This window comes from Muntiacus reevesi, chromosome 22 (assembly GCF_963930625.1).
Source record: "Muntiacus reevesi chromosome 22, mMunRee1.1, whole genome shotgun sequence".
Taxonomy (NCBI): domain Eukaryota; kingdom Metazoa; phylum Chordata; class Mammalia; order Artiodactyla; family Cervidae; genus Muntiacus; species Muntiacus reevesi.
The window spans coordinates 18,497,335-18,514,068 of record NC_089270.1 but is presented as its reverse complement, the minus strand read 5'-3'; the positions used below and the strand labels follow the sequence as shown (position 1 = coordinate 18,514,068).

The 16,734-nt window shown below is 41.3% G+C and overlaps 1 protein-coding gene across 1 annotated transcript in view; it reads right to left on the bottom strand.

The window, feature by feature from the left end:
* Positions 1 to 3,693: 3,693 nt before the first annotated feature.
* Positions 3,694 to 16,734, bottom strand: part of LOC136152954 (placenta-specific gene 8 protein-like) — a 28,792-nt gene continuing 15,751 nt past the window's right edge. Inside the window, exons 2-5 of the mRNA XM_065914523.1 lie at positions 15,110 to 15,238; positions 12,533 to 12,657; positions 6,193 to 6,307; positions 3,694 to 4,019 (exon numbers count right to left, since the gene is read on the bottom strand). Of these exons, the coding sequence (XP_065770595.1) occupies positions 6,203 to 6,307; positions 12,533 to 12,657; positions 15,110 to 15,209 (330 nt within the window). The 5' untranslated portion in view covers positions 15,210 to 15,238 and the 3' untranslated portion in view covers positions 3,694 to 4,019; positions 6,193 to 6,202. The remainder of the gene's footprint in view (positions 4,020 to 6,192; positions 6,308 to 12,532; positions 12,658 to 15,109; positions 15,239 to 16,734) is intronic.

Here is a 16,734-nt window from a genome sequence, read left to right as displayed (position 1 = left end):
TAGCTTCTCTTGCGGAGCACGGGCTCAGTAGCCTTGTGGCATGTGGGATCCTCCCAGACCAAGTGTTGAACCTGTGTCCTCTGCATTGGCAGACGAATTCCTATCCACTGCACCACCAGGGAAGTCCCACAAATTGTTGACTCTTGAGTAGAAGAAATGGTGTTGTTTAAGCCACTAAGCAGTAACAGCTGACTCTGATAGAGCAACCACGGCAGATAGAATGTGTGGAAAATCATTACATACCCCGGAAAAGCGAAATGAATTCCCTTCTGCTGTCTTTGGCTTTGTCAATTTGTAAATCTTCTATTAACACTTGTCTTCTCCCCAACCTCAACCTCCTCTGAGGAGTTGCTCCTTCTCGTCTCTAGCAATTTGCTTCTAGCATGATGTAGCATTTAAGGAGGTTTCCCTGGTGACTCAGATGGTAATCTGCTTGCAATGCAGAAGACCAGAGTTCGATCCCTGGGTCGGGAAGATTCCTTGGAGAAGTCAATGGCTACCCGCTCTAGTATTCTAGTCCCTGGGAAATCCCAGGGACAGAGGAGCCTGGTGGGTTACAGTCCATGGGGGTCACAAAGAGTCAGCCACGACTGAGCAACTAACACACACAGGAACTGGCCTGGTATGAGGGAGCCTTAGCCACTGGGAATGTATGGGAGACAGCATAATATCAAGAGTGGGGAACTGAGACTACTAAAAACTGTCATCAGCTACATCAAAGATTTTTAAAAAACATTTTAATCTATCATAATTTTAAAGTAAGTTTAAAATAAGCTACATGGGAAGCACATTATTTTGCTCAATAGCAAAATTCCACACCCATGCCAATCAACCCTGAGTATTATTGGAAGGACTGATGCTGAGGCTCCAATACTTTGGCCACCTGATGCAAAGAGTCAGGTCATTGGAAAAGACTCTGATGCTGGAACAGATTGAAGGCAGGAAAAGAAGGGGGTGACAGAAGATGAGATGGTTGGATGGCATCACTGACTCAATGGACATGAGTTTGAGAAAGCTCCAGGAAGATAGTGAAGGACAGGGAAGCCTGGTGTGCTGCAGTCCATGGGGTCGCAAAGAATTGAACACAGCTAAGTGACTGAACAACAGTGAGACCTGTCCAGCATCTCTGGGGCTGTGGTTTCTGGGACTAGAAAGCTGAGATGGAACTAAATTGCTCTGTATCAAAAAGATATGTGGGCTTCACCCCCACGGTCACTGCAGCATATTTACATCAGCCAATACATGGAAACAACAAGACAGATAAATGGATAAAGAGAATCTGTGTGTGTGTGTGTGTAAACATGTACACTTAAAGGCATTATGCTTAGTGAAATAAGTCAGACAGAAAGACAAATATCATATGATCTCACATACTTGTGGAATCTAAAAAACCAAACCAAATCAAAACCAAAAACACCCAGATTCATAGATACAGAGAACAGGTTTGTGGTTGCCAGAGGTGGGAGGTGGGCAAATGAGGGTGGTTCTAAGAAACAAACTTTTAGTGAATAAGTCATGGGAATACAAAGTACAACATGGTGACTATAGTCAGTAACATTGTACTGCCTATTTTTTACATTTACTAACATGAGAAATCTTTCATAATTTGTGGTTAAGTCATAAAACAAAACAATTTATAAAATAGTATGCACACCACCCCATATTTTCGTAAGGAAAATGACTAGGAAAAAACTCCAAATCATTTCATTTTGCACAAATGTCTTATCTGATTACAATTCTTGCCACTTTTATACCTTTGAACCTAATCTAGTGACTTCTTGACACAATATTTTCCATGTGCTGGGTGAGTAAGAAGGAAATTAGGACGAATATGATCTGTCTCTGTTTTCATGATGCTTATCACTTACCATCGATGCAGGTGTTAAACCAAAACACAGAAAGATGAAGAGTGCTAGGAAGGCAAAAGACAGGGTATTGTATAAGTTTATAATAGCAATCCTCAGAAGCCTGAACACTAGGGCCAATTTTTAAAGTTTTATTTATTAATTTTTGGCTGTACTGGGTCGTTGTTTCTGCTTGCGGGTTTTCTCTAGCTATGGCAAGCAGGGACTACTCTCTAGTTGTGATGTGTGGGCTTCTTTGCAGTGGCTCCTCTTGTTGCAGAACACAGGGTCCGTTTCGAACGGGCTCAGTACAGCTACTGTGCATGAGCTTCCTTGCCCCGTGGCCTGTGGAATCTTAGTTCTCTGACCGGGGATAGAACCTGTGTTCCTTGCATTGGCAGGCGGATTCTTAACCACCAGACCACCAGGAAAGTCCTAGGGTTAATTTTTATAAGAAAAAAAGACTTTTGTGTACTGTCATGAACAACAAAATAAGACTCAAAGCCCTCCTCTCTGGACCCAGCACTGCAATTCTGTATATATTGGTGACCTTGTAAATGCCATTTCACTTTTCTTTATTGCATATTTGAAAGTTGCTGAGAGAGTAGATTTTGAAAGTTCTCATCACAAGAAAAAAATCTTGTAACTGTGCGGTGACGGATGTGAACTAGAATGATTGTGGTGACCATTTTGCAATATATACATGTGTCACGTTTTTATGTTGCATATCCAAGGACAGAGGAGCCTGGCAGGCTACAGTCCATGGTGTTGCAAGGAGCTGGACATGACTGAGTGACTGAGTGCACACACATACATACACACCCCTAATGCAATGTTATATGTCAGCTCTATCTCAATTACAAAATGAAATAAAATGCCAAGTTAACCTGGAAAAAAAAAGAAAAGAAAAATTAAGTGGAGTCCTTGTGGCTGGCTTGCTACCAGAGATGACTTGGGAGAGGACAGAGACATGCAATGGGAATTTTAATTAGGTGGTTTGTTGTGTGGTTTATGGTAAAGATCCTCCCTGTGTGTATATAAAATCTACAGTAAACTCTAAATTGTTAGGCAATTAATTCCTGGAAATGATTTACTGTGAAGGCCTGCCAAAGGCGGATGAAACTCCCTGGGGGAGGAAACCACACTTTCCTGGGGTGAGGGGCCTTGCAGGGTAACACCTGGTCTCCTGGTGCAAGGAAAATCCAAAATAACAGAAGCCTTTTGACAACATTTAAAACAATTTTTACACTGGAAATTTTCAAACTTATGTAAAGGTAGAAAAGTAGAATGAAGCATCTCTATATACTCATCATTCAACTTTGACATTTTGACAAACTTGGCTCATTTTTTAAAAGAAACCTATTGGATGCTATGTGGCAGCCTGGATAAGAGGGCAGTTTGGGGGAGAATAGTTACATGCACATGTGTCGCTAAGTCCTTTTGCTGTTCACCTGGTACCATCACAACATTGTCAATCAGCTAGGACAGGCTCAGTTGCTCTGAGACCCTGTCTGACTCTGAGACCCATGGACTGTAGCCCACCAGGCTACACTGTCCATGTGATTATCACAGCAGGAATACTGGAGTGGGTTGCCGTCTTCTCCTCCAGAGGATCTTCCCATCCCAGGGATCAGACCTGTGTCTCTTGTATCTCCCAAACCGGAGGTGGATTCTTTACCATTGAGTCACCTGCGTGCATGCTAAGTCACTCCAGTTGTGTCTGAGTCTTTGCAATTCTATGGGCTGTAGCCCGCCAGGCTCCTCTGTCCATGGGATTCTCTAGGCAAAAGTACAGGAGTGGGTTGCTATGCCCTCCTCCAGGGGACCTTCCCAACCCAGGGATCAAACTCTTGTCACCTGGGGAGCCCCTAATTGGCTATACCTAATACAAACAATGACAACAACAAAAACAGAAGCATATGGGAATATTAATTCCATGATGAAGTATTTAAAGACACAGGAATTATTGAGGAAATTAATTTTTAATGGCAGTCATCTTAGAGAAGAGCACTGGAAACATATTTCTTTCAAAGCAAATCAAAAGTTAAAAATGCTTTGAAGCCATTTGAAGCCATATGATTAGCTGAATTAGTTTCTAAGATTTAGGATGAGACAGCACTGAATAGATGCAGTATTTCATTGCAGCATTTTCTTTCACTACCATGTGAATTTGACCTGTAGAAATCAGAAAAAGAAAGACCAAATCAATGAAAGAATTCCATCTTTACATTATTCTTGTTGCAAGTATCAAAACTTTCATTCCACTGCTATCTTACTGCCATATTGCTACATATTTACTTATTTCTAAATATTTATTTATTTGACCACATGGCATATGGAATCTTGGTTCCCCGACCAGGGATTGAACCCACACCCTCTGCAATGGAAGTGCAGAATCTTAACCACTGGACCTCCAGGGAAGCCCCCAAATTGCTACATATTTAAAATCTATATCAAATCATGACCCCCTGGTTCAGTGCAATTTACTCAGTTGGCCAAGAAATTCAAGGTTTTTCCATAAGATTTTATGAACATTTTGGTCAACCCAATATTTGAATGAGTCACAACCACTAGCTAAGATTCAATGAGTCTCCTAGGTTAGAGCTTACTATGCTTCCTTGCTTGAAAGTTGGATCTATTGATTCATCCACAAGAGTTATTAAGTGACTACTAGGTCAGGTACCATTGCTATGTTGTTAGGTAAACCAACAGAATGCTTTGCAGATTGCCAGAGATAATTTCTCTTATCAAATGTCAGTGAATCATTATTTACACTAAGGCAAGAGACTCTAAAAGGCAGAGATCCCAGAACAATCTTTTTCATTAACTGGATGACTGGACCAGTAAATTGCTACATTCTATGTAGGGGACTACATACATATTCATTGGAAAGACTGATGCTGAAGCTGAAGCTCTAATAATTTGGCCACCTTCTGCGAAGAACTGACTCACTAGAAAAGACCTTGATTCTGGGCAAGATTGAAGGCAGGAGGAGAAGGGGACAACAGAGGATAACACGGTTGGATGACATCACCGACTTGATGGACATGGGTTTGAGCAAGCTCCAGGAGTTGGTGACGGACAGGGAGGCCTGGTGTGCCGCAGTCCATGGGGTTGCAGAGTCAGACATGACTGTGTGACTAAACTGAACTGATGTAGGGGACTAGGGTTACTTTGGCAAAATTCTGAATCGCACTGGTAACAAATGGCTTTAAAGAAACATCACTGCTTTGGAAGAGAAACAATTAGTTGAGTCTCAGGAGGCAGGGGTACAAGGAGGTAAAAGAATAAAAAAACTCACCATGTTGACTCTGCTTGTAAATGGGTTAAGCACATCAGTCATTGAGGAAAGCAGTCAGAAGACAAATACTAAGATCTTAAGATGGCACTAAAAGAAATGAGCTAAAATGTTCATGAAGAGGACATAATTTTGTGCTGCATGTGGCAAAAGAGCTGAGAGAGAGACAGATTGTCCCCATGTCAACTGTTTGCACAGATGAATACAGTATCCTGATCAAATGCTCTCAAAGACCTCTCAGGAGAATGGACTTTTAGAGAATAGACTTTTCCAGGTGAAAATAAAACTTGGATGATAAATTCCATGGGACTGGCAGTAAGAGATGGAAAGACAGGACTGAGTAAGCCATTGTCCTCTTGCCTAAGAAAAATAGGAAGAACTAAGAAGATTAAAAATGTGACCAGGAGAGCTTAGGAAACTAGGCATATGAGCAGTTGCCCGGCTTTGACAATATCACCGCCGAAAAGGCAGTATTCTTCCTAAACGGGAGCTTTGGGCATTTTGGATAACTGATTGAATTGTCCTTCATTCATAGAGACTAAGGTAGTTTTGTACCACTTTGGAGAATGAATTACTATTTTAATATTGTGGTGTTGACAAGAACATATCACTAGATACATTATATCGTCACGGTTAGTGTGACATCTCAGTGGGTTACTGTTGACAGCAGTGGACCTGAGATGTAGGCTTTGGGAAATGAATGTTCTGTCGTACACATATCTCTGCTACCTTCAATCATGATGCTGTGAAGATACACATGGAGGATATGTGGCACGTTTATCTGGTACATCATGCGGCCACTCCACCTGTGGCAGACATCCTAACAAATCCCAGCATTCTTTCCCATCCAATCAGGGCTAGCCCTCTCTACCCAGGCTCTCTGAGAAGCTGAGTCCCAACTGACTGGTGCAGGTTGACCATTGAAAATCATCTGCCCTCCCTTTGTCAAGGGCCATCTCATGGATCTGTGAGATGGAGAACCAAAGAAATCAAAGATACTTTGAGAATTTCTTTTGCTACTCACAAATCAAAGAAGTCCTGCCAACTTACCAAGTATTTTTTATAAAGCATTCATTGCTTTTCTCTTTTCAATATCTCGCTTGAGTTGGCAAAGGGCACAGTGTGGTAAAAATGTCAGACACAGGAAGTCTTTACAAATGGATCCCTGTTAAAAAACAAACAAATGGATCAACAGGTAGCCCATGAATAGCCACACAATTCCCTGCACTTGTTTCACTTTTCAAACCTCTTGAAAACATACATTTTATGTCACTTGTTTATCATGTTATCTCTATTTTTCTTTTTATAAGAAAGTCATTTATTTATTCATTTATTTTTGGCTGTGCTGAGTCTTTGTCGTTGCACAGGCTTTTCTTTAGTTGCGGTGAGTGGGGGCTACTCTCCAGTTGTGCAGGCTTCTCATTTCAGTGGCTTCTCTTGTTGCAGAGCACGGGCTCTGGATGTGTGCGCTTCAGTAGTTTCGGCTCCTGGGCTCTAGAGCACAGGCTCCATAGTTATGACGTGCCGGCTGAGTTGCTCCATGGCATGTGGGATCTTCCCAGATCAGGGATAGAACCCATGTCTCCTGCATTGGCATGTGGATTCTTTACCACTGAGTCATCAGGGAAGCCCATCTCTGTTTTTTTGATGACCAAGTGAAGTTAACTGACTTACTAACTAAATCACATAAACTGGCGGCAGTGACTGGTCTTTCTCCTCTCAAACCAGTACCCTTTTCATCATAACATACCATTTCAAATGATCTGCAGGTTACAGTCATAGCCACAGTTCTCTATTATCTGTTCTGCAAGAGTTCTCTCTTTTTTTTTTTTCTTTTTAAAAACCTTTTGATTTATTTACTAATTTTACTGATGTGGAATGATTCGCTTTAAAGCCAACTGTGTAATGCACCAATTTTTCTAATTGATTGCGAGTATAGTGCTAGATCACACCTCACCCTGTACCCCTCGAGTCATTTTCATTGACATCTCTCATGTTCTGCAAGGGAGGCAGTCCATAGTAAGAGAGGATCTATACATTATGGGCAAAAGAAGAAATTAGAGAATGAAGAGTGTCTAGAAAAACTGTAGAAAGAACTGCTTTGCAGAATTTTGAAGGCCCTCTCCATGGGAGGTGCAGTTCGGTCTTCGGTGACCTGTGGGTAGAGATGCCTTACAAGGGACTCCTGCTCTGTACAGTCAGCACTGGGTGACCCGAGGGGTCTAACCTGAATAGCAGGTTATGTGACTGTGTGTCTTGACTGACTGAAATATTTTGCACTCCATTTTTGGATAGCACTTATTTTTTAAAATGTTGAATTTAGTACAATTCCCAATTTCCAGTGTGAACAGAGAGATGGAGAGAGAGAGAGAGCAGGAAAGAGAAAGAGAGTAGATTTAGCCTATAAAGTTTGGGAGTTCCTAAGTGGTGAGAAAAGTGATTTAATTTTCATAAACTTTTTTCATTGCTATAGTGATTTTAATTTTCATCTAACAGAGAAAGTGTGTGGAATAAAGACTGGACAACAAGATAACCATGTTAGATATCTAATGTTGTGACCCTCATCATATAGAGGAACAAATACTCAGTTTGAAGACAATTTGGTCCCTTGGCCATTTCTTTTTCCCTGGAAAATCATCCAAACCCTTTAACCCTTCTTCAAAGTGCTTGTCGCTTTTCCATGCTTCCGTTCATTACTTTTATTCATCTTTTAAGCCTTCATTAAACCAATATTTATTTAATGTACATAGTATGTTATTAATATAAAAAAGAAAATATTCAACAAGGATGTAACTAGTTATCTGTTCCAGCATGTCTATACCTGTCTTTATCTCAGGAAGTTTGTAGGAGAAAAAAGTCCCACTATTATTTGCTGAGAAACCTAGGGAAACCTTTAGAAAACACACCCTAATTCTAAGTCTGTTTCATATACAGATATAGAGAATATTGAGAAGAAAAAAAAATTCCTTTTTCAAATGAGAGGACATGAACTACAGGTTTACACCATGCTGAAGTTAGCAAGGGACATAAATGCCTTGGCCAGAACAGCTTCTTGGGAAATGGTACCAAAAACAAAGATTTTTGCATTCATCACTCTGTTTGGAAAAGGGGACTGGTGCTTCACTTGTTTGGAAGCTGTTTTAAAAAAAAAAAAGAAATCTGGTCATGAGCACTGGTTACAGAATCACTAAGCAAATGAATGGGTTGTGGTACATGACTCAATACACATGGACTTGGGAAGACAAGATGGTCAAGTGGGAAAAAACTAGGCCTGACTCTAAGTCAGAATAAACTTGAGCCCATGGGGTGGGGTGAATTGAGAGAGTGGCATAGATGTATATACACTGCCATGTATAAAATAGCTAGTGGGAACCTGCTGTATACACTGGGAGTTCAGCTCAGTGCTCTGTGATGACCTGGAGGCATGGGATGAAGCAGGGTGGGTGGGAGATCCAAGAGGGAGGGATTTTATATATATATATATATATATGCATAGAACTGATTCACGTTGCTGTACAGAAATGAACACCACATTGTAAATTTTGTTTACATTTCAATTTTAAAAAATGAAGTAATAATTAAAAAAAAAAAAAACCAAAAAACTTGAGCCCAAATTTCAGCATTTCCATGTTCTGTGACCTTAAGGCTTTCTCATTCCTGCTTTCCATGTCCACGAAGTGGAGATATCACTGCCTGCACCACAAAGCGTTTGTAAGTAGTATATGAGCAAATATATGTCCGAGCAGTATTCCAGCACAGAGGAGTGCAACCTGTGGTTGATTCTTCTGTTTCTCCTCTGCTGTGGGGGTTGTGGCCCCGGCCAAGGGGATGCTCTCTTGCCTGTAAAAAGTAAAGGGGGTGCTCCCATGAAGGGAGGGGCAGGTCAGAGAGGCTGTGTTGGGGCAGCTTTATAAATGTTTGCATAGATGTAAAGGGGAAACAAAGCAGAGAACCTGAACTACACAAATCAGTCCTAGGGTTTATTAGCCATTTTAGAGGTCTATTCTAAGAAAGAAGACTAGAGATAACACTGTCTATAAATACACTTATGTAATAGACACCAAGAAAACATTATAGAATCCTAGACCCTAGGAAGATCTTAGAAATCATCTTGCACAACTTTTTCATGAAAGATGAGAAAATTGATGCTAACAAATGACTTGTCAGAGAGCCCCAACGTGAGCTATTTCCTGAGCTGTTTCCAGAAACTTATCTCCGGAATTCAGCTAAGCACTCCTTCCTCTACCCCCTTAGGGACCACTTTGAGAATCTCACTCCCATATACACAACTACATACACCCAAGTACACAATTATGTTCACAACTACATACACCCAGCACTCAGCGTGTGGTTGGGGAAGTTTATGGAACAGTCATGAAGTTAAGAACCCCGGAGTTAAGTTCTGCTGCCTTCTGAGGGATGTAAATGAGAACACAGGGACTGCTGAGAGAGTCAGGCAGCTGAGCAAGCCCATGGGAGGGATGCAGGCTGCCCAGAGACAGCTGAGCTAAGAACAAAAAATTACAATAGTTACTGAGCAGGTATTACTTGCCAGGCCCTGTGCCAAGTCCTTTCCCTGCATTTTCTCCTGTGCCTCTTACTACACCACCTTAGGGGAGTATCATCGTTACCATTTTATCAGAGAGCCAAGGCTTAGGGAGATGAATTGTTATTGGTCACAATGAGTGAGAGGCTAAGTTTTCAGGAATATAAGTACATCACGTCACTTCTGTGTTTAAAAGGATTTTAATCGCTTTCCAGCTTACTTAAAATGAAAGCTAGATTTCCTAAAACGGTCTGCAAGGCCCTGGAAGGTCTCACTCTTGCTAATGCTCTGATATCATCTTCTTCCATTACCACTCCCCATCTCCCACGCCACCTCCAGTCTTCCTACCTCTCTGGCTTCTTGCTATGTCTAGGACATTCCAGGTAAGGTCTACTTCAGGACCTTGGCTCTAGCTCATTCCTCTGCCTGGACCTTTCCCAGATGAGCCATCCTCTCATCCTTTTAGGTCTTTATTTTCTCCCCCATCCAAGTACCAACCAGGTCCGACACTGCTTAGCTACCGAGGTCAGAAGAGACTGAGCATATTTAGTGTGGTACAGGCATAGACTAGGTCTTTACCTTCTTACTGAGTGTTTCCTGATAATGCGATTTAAAATTAGAACCTTTCAACACTAAATTCCTCTTCCTTGTTTCATCCTCCTCTATTGTACATATCACCAACCTATACATTATATTCTTACTTATTCTTAGTTATATTGTAACAGTTTTCTTCCATTAGTGTCTAAGCTCTCCCATTGACAACCATCACAGTAATAACTGATGGAGGTAAGAATCTATCACGGATGTTACAACTAGTGGGTGAAAGTTTGATTTACATCTCTCTACAAGATCCGTATCCATTATAAAGGGGAAAATAGCAACTTTGTGGTGGAGAATCTTGACAGACACTATCTTAACTAAGGAATCAAAGTGAACATTACACACAATGAGATAACTTGATGTCACGTGATGCAAGGCGAACATAGCCTCACTTTATAGAGTTGATGCCCAAAGTGTATAACCAAAGTCTTATCATGAGGAAACATTTGACAAACCAAACTGAGGGATAGTCTACGAAATAACTGATCTGTATTCATTAAAAAAAAAAAAAAAGACAAAGACTGAGAAAATCTTCCACATTATAGAAGACAACTGAATGACTTCTTTCAGTTCCAGTGGCCCCAGTTCATCTTAACCCTCCCAGCCCCTGCATGATTACAATTTTCCATTGACAGAATCACTCGCCCGGCTCTGCCTGCTTTCATCGTTAGATCTCCCTTCAGATTATTCCCAACCCACACCCTCTAATACTGTCCACAGGTGCTCTGTGCCTCAAGTGATATGGGCACACACACCCATGTTATCCTATCTTCTTCTTCAAGAGAGGGCAAACAGTTGGCTTAACTCCTCAGCATCTCTATCTCATCACTGCAGCTTTGCCACCACTCCCTTGAGGCAATTCTAGGGACAGACAGATGCCACAGACATCTCCAATCAACCCCCAGGGGCCCTTACTCAGCTCAGCTGAGGGCAGAATTTCACATTTTTGTTGCCCTGGATAGTCCAAAAAGAAAGTAAAGGCCAGGGGTTGGCAGAAGCTGGTCCAGACAACTGATTTTTTTTTTTTTTCATCTAAAGAAAGTTATCGGGATAATTGCGAAAGTTTAAATAACACCCATGGATTAGCTAATAGTACTGTATCAATGTTAAATTCCTTTTGATAATTGTATTGTGATAAAATAAGAGAATATTCTTGTTTTTAAGAAATACACACTGAAATAGAGATAATAGGGTATCAAGTTTTTAATTTACTCTCAAATGATTCAGAAAAAGAAATAGAATAGATAAATAGAGACAAGAAAGAGAGAAAATCAATCTAATCTGGTACTTTTTAAATATTGGGGGAATCTGGGTGAAGATTGTTTAGGAAGTCTTTGTACCACTTCTGTGACTTTTAAGTCTGAAATTATGTTAAAATAAAAATCTCGAAAAAATTGAAGTGAGCTCCATGAAGACAGGAATTTTTATTTCCTTTGTTCATTGGTGTGTCTTTAGCATCTGTCCTTGGTATGTTCTGTATATTCAATAAATCCCTGTTGAATGAGTGAACAATAGCTTAGGACTTAACAAGGTTGTAGGTGCTCAATAATATCTTTTGAGTGAATGAACACTGTTTTACGAGTTATCAGTGAGATAACTGGCTCAAAAATGTGCCAGATCCGTGGGGATCTGTATACACCCATTTTTCACCTAAGGCTGTCTAGGCAACAGCCACCCACCCTGCGGAGTCCACTGTCTGGCTCTGAGTAAACCCAGGAGGGACTCTGTGCTGACCTTCATCCCTCACCTGCTCATCTCCAGCAGCTTTATCAGAGACACATCTATTGCATCAATAAAAAGTTTTATTGTGAATTATCCCAAGGGATAGATAAATAGTCTCTGTAAATCATTTGAAAAGTTCAAGATGTGGGGGTAAGGGATAGTTACGGAGTTCGAGAAGGTCATGTACACACTGCTATATCCAAAACGGAAAGCCAACAAGGACCCACTGTACAGCACATGGAACTCCACTCAATGTTATGTGGCAGTCTGGATGTAATGGATACGTTTATATGTATGGCTGAGTCCGTTCGCTGGACACCTGAAATTGTCACAGTATTGTTTATCACCTATACCCAAAAACAAAATAAAAAATTTAAAGGAAAAATGTTTAGGACGGCAGTGGAGAAAAGACTAGGGTCAAGTCATGATGAGGAGGAGGGCAATCATGGAGATGCGGTCAGACTGAAGGAAGGCTGCTGGGCTGTCTGGGTGACTATTTCATGGTGGACGTGGGCGACTCACCGGGATGCCGTATCGGGTCCGATACATTGTCCTCATGGCGACACTTGATCCGCACAGGCAGAATTCGTTCATGTCAGAGGCGATCTGACACGAAAGGCACAGGGGACAGAAGGCCCCACAGAGACCTGAGTGCAGGGTGAAACCACAGAGGAATTGGTCAAGGCTGTAAGGAAGCTGACTTAATCACACCTCTTCCAAGGGCTTCCCGGGTGGCTCCGTGGTAAAGAACCCGCCTGCCAATGCAGGAGACATGAGAGATATGGGTCCGATCACTGGGTTGGGAATATCCCCTGGAGGAGGGCAAGGCAACCCACTCCAGTATTCTTGCCTGGAGAATCCCATGGATGGAGGAGCCTGGCGAGCTACAATCCATGGAGTTGCAGAGTCAACACAACTGAGCATACCGCTTTCAAGAAAATACATACTCAGGAAATGGCCTTAATGGACACCTGGTGAAAACAATGGGGTCACCTGGCTCTTTATGTCTTGCTTCTAGATCCCGCACACACTGGGGAAATTTGCTCGTCATATGCCAGGTCAGATTTAACTGCAAGACGCCTGCCTTGCCAGGATGGGAGGGGAGTTTGGGGGATGCATGTATACATATGGCTGAGTCCCTTCGCTGTTCAACTGAAAACTATCATAACATTGTTTATTAATCGGCCATACCCCAATGCAAAATAAGAAGTTTAGAAAAAGCATTGCTTTAAAAAAAATTGCTAACTTCTCCCCTGACAACCTTAACTCATTAAATCATCAAAATAGTCACCCCCCTCCCAAAAAAGTTCCTTCCTTGTTGATCTGAGCATGTCCAAATTATCTTTCTTCCTTATCCTCGTTTATATTTGGAGACTGGCATAGGAAGTTTGTGGCGTCTGCATGTCTGAGAAACCCTCTGAAAGCTGTGGGAGGGTGCTTAGGATCAGAAAACACTGAGTAAAGAAATCATTGGAAAACTGAGATAAGCAGTAAGAAACAGATTCTAGAGGGTCATTCTGGCAAAGAGTAAAGTTCTATTATTGTTATGAGGATCGAAGCAAGTAAAAGTTAAGGGATATTGACATAAAAACTTAAAAAGCATACTGAACTTTCACTTTTAAGAGTCTGTGTGAGACAAAAAAGGACCCGAGAAAACAGTGACAAACAGGGAACTGTTCTCAAACGTGCGGAGTTCAAGCTTATTTTGAAAAACTTATTTTAGGGTGGAGTTTTGTCATGGCTGTACCCTAGATGAGATAAGAAAACTCTTATTTCTTGATTGATGGTTTTCAGCAAAAGGCTGTCTCCACAGAACTTGGAACTTCCATCATATACACACACATAAAAGAGGATCTTTCTCAAGACACTGGAAAGACTAGCCCCACAGAGAATGTCTACATCCCTTTGGGCAATATACTGGGAAACAAGGAAATTGTCTTACACCAAAGTGTGTTTGGTACTGTGAAAGAATTTACGGTTAGGAAAGCTAAAAACCTAAAAGCTTCCTGAAATGGACAGACCACAAGATTCATAAGAATAGTGAAAACTGGGAATACAGACTCAGCCCTGTAGGGAAAGGAGAGGATTGGAGAAACACATCAAGAACACAGGGATGCTAATGAGGTGGGAAATATAAAGATAGATGATTGATCTGGATAAGGATAATAAATTCAAGGCAGGCAGATAAAATGAATGAATAAAACAGGTTGAAAAAAACACAAACTAGCCTTCAGTGGATAATGGACATGAATATGGCAAACTTAGAGTGAAGGTCCCTTTGAATAGGGTTAACTAATGGGGTTAGAAGACTCTTAAGACTCCCCTGGACTGCAAGATCAAACCATTCAATCCTAAAGGAAATCAGTCCTGAATATTCATTGGAAGGACTAGTGCTGAAGCTCCAGAACTTTGGCCATCTGATGCGAACAGCTGACTTAAGACCCTAAGGCTGGGAAAGATTGAAGGCGGGAGGAGAAGGGGGCGGCAGAGACTGAGATGGTTGCATAGCATCACGAACTGAACGGACATGAGTTTGAGCAAACTCCGGGAGATAGTGAAGGATAGGGAAGTCTGGTGTGCTGCAGTCCATGGGGTCCCAAAGAGCTGGACACGACTTGGCGAGTAACCAACAACAAAAAGTCAGCTTGGCAGCAGCTGACTTCTGCCAGTTGAAAATGAGGACTCCTCTTTCCAGATTTTCCAAATTTTCAAGAGAAGCTGGAAATCTAGATTAGAAAGCTACCTTTTTTATGTGGAATCTGATCTGAGAGGGGAGGGCACCTGGTCCTGTGGCATGCGGGATCTTAGTTCCCTGTCCTGGAAGCGAGGAGTCCTAACCACTGGACTGCCAAGGAAGTCCATGGCATCTGACTTTAATATGGTTTCTACGGTTTTAAAGTTAATACAGCAAGAGGTGTCATTATGTACAGGACAAACAAAACACGTCCAGTAGTGAAGTCTGCCCAGGTGTTCCACCTTGTGACCTCTGATCTCTACAATCACACGTGGATCTCAGTGAGAGGATAAGCAAGCGATTTTTGCTATGGCAGCGACGGCATGATTGTAGCCCAGGAGAAAGCAACAGCTACGTTTACTTACAGATCCCTATGTCATCAAAGCAGTCAAAGGTGCCGGTTTGCCAGTCACTAGACGCTGAGACCACCGAGCCATAACCTGGCTGCGAGACAACTGGGTTCATTTTTAAGACTGAGTTCAAAAGGGTACTGCCTGTGAAAACAAAGCCAAGAAATTATTTAACACCTAACTGTATTGGTTGGATAAAACATAGATATCAATTCAGAAAGCATTTCACTGCACCTCCTTTGGTTGGAGTCAGTCACATTCGACCAACTTAGCATCACGTTTCCAGACTATTGCTGATATTTGAGAATTAAAAATATAAAAGATAGAAGGGATGAGGATTCCATTCTCAGGTTGTCTGGTTGTGTATGTGTGTATATGTGTGTGTGTTTTCCCCATTCACCAAGTCCTCTTTTATCAGCAAGATGATTTTTCTGTGCGTGCTGTTTTCAAGACAACTATTTTGCATTTGAAGTATTTTTATTTAATGGTCATTATAATCAGTTTTTACAAAGCAAGTTCAAAGGCATTCTCTCAGTTGCTCTTCTGTAAAAGTAAAAGTAAAAGTTGTTTACTTCTCCATAAAACTGGTGTTATGAAAGCAGGTGTTTCTGGCTAATGTCAGCATTGGCAAATTGATTACTAGTGGTATCCTGACAGCCAAAGTTTACCTGGAAAAAGATGAATTTCTCTTTGTGAAGTTTTCTCCGAAAAAAGAGGCTTTAAGTCCCACAGAAAAACCCAGTGGTTGCAAAACCACTAGGAAATGGTGTCCCCCCCATACTTCTCACATTTCATCCAGTGATCAAGTTAAGTCTTCTGAGCTGTTACCCAGTAAGAACTCTCAAGAGAAAGAATGTCTTTGATCTCATTCATGACTAATGCGAAAACTTTCTCTTTTCTTGTATTGAATCTAACTATGCTGTGCTCAGTACTTTTTAATTTTATTTTGTATTTTTTAAATTTTAAAAAATTTTTTTCATTTATTTTTATTAGTTGGAGGCTAATTACTTTACAATATTGTAGTGGGTTTTGTCATACATTGACATGAATCAGCCATGGAGTTACATGTATTCCCCATCCCGATCCCCCCTCCCACCTCTCTCTCCACCCGATCCCTCTGGGTCTTCCCAGTGCACTAGGCCCGAGCACTTGTCTCATGCATCCAACCTGGGCAGTTGATCTGTTTCACCCTAGATAATATACATGTTTCGATGCTGTTCTCTCGAAACATCCCACCCTCGCCTTCTCCCACAGAGTCCAAAAGTCTGTTCTGTACATCTGTGTCTCTTTTTCTATTTTGCATATAGGGTTATCATTACCATCTTTCTAAATCCCATATATATGTGTTAGTATACTGTAATGTTCTTTATCTTTCTGGCTTACTTCACTCTGTATAATGGGCTCCAGTTTCATCCATCTCATTAGAACTGATTCAAATGAATTCTTTTTAATGGCTGAGTAATATTCCATGGTGTATATGTACCACAGCTTCCTTATCCATTCGTCTGCTGATGGACATCTAGGTTGCTTCCATGTCCTGTAATTTTATTTTTTAGTATTTATTTATTTCTTCGGTTGTGCTGGGTTTAGTTGAGGCCCACGTGATCTTTGATCTTTGTCGCAGCATACAGAATTTTTAG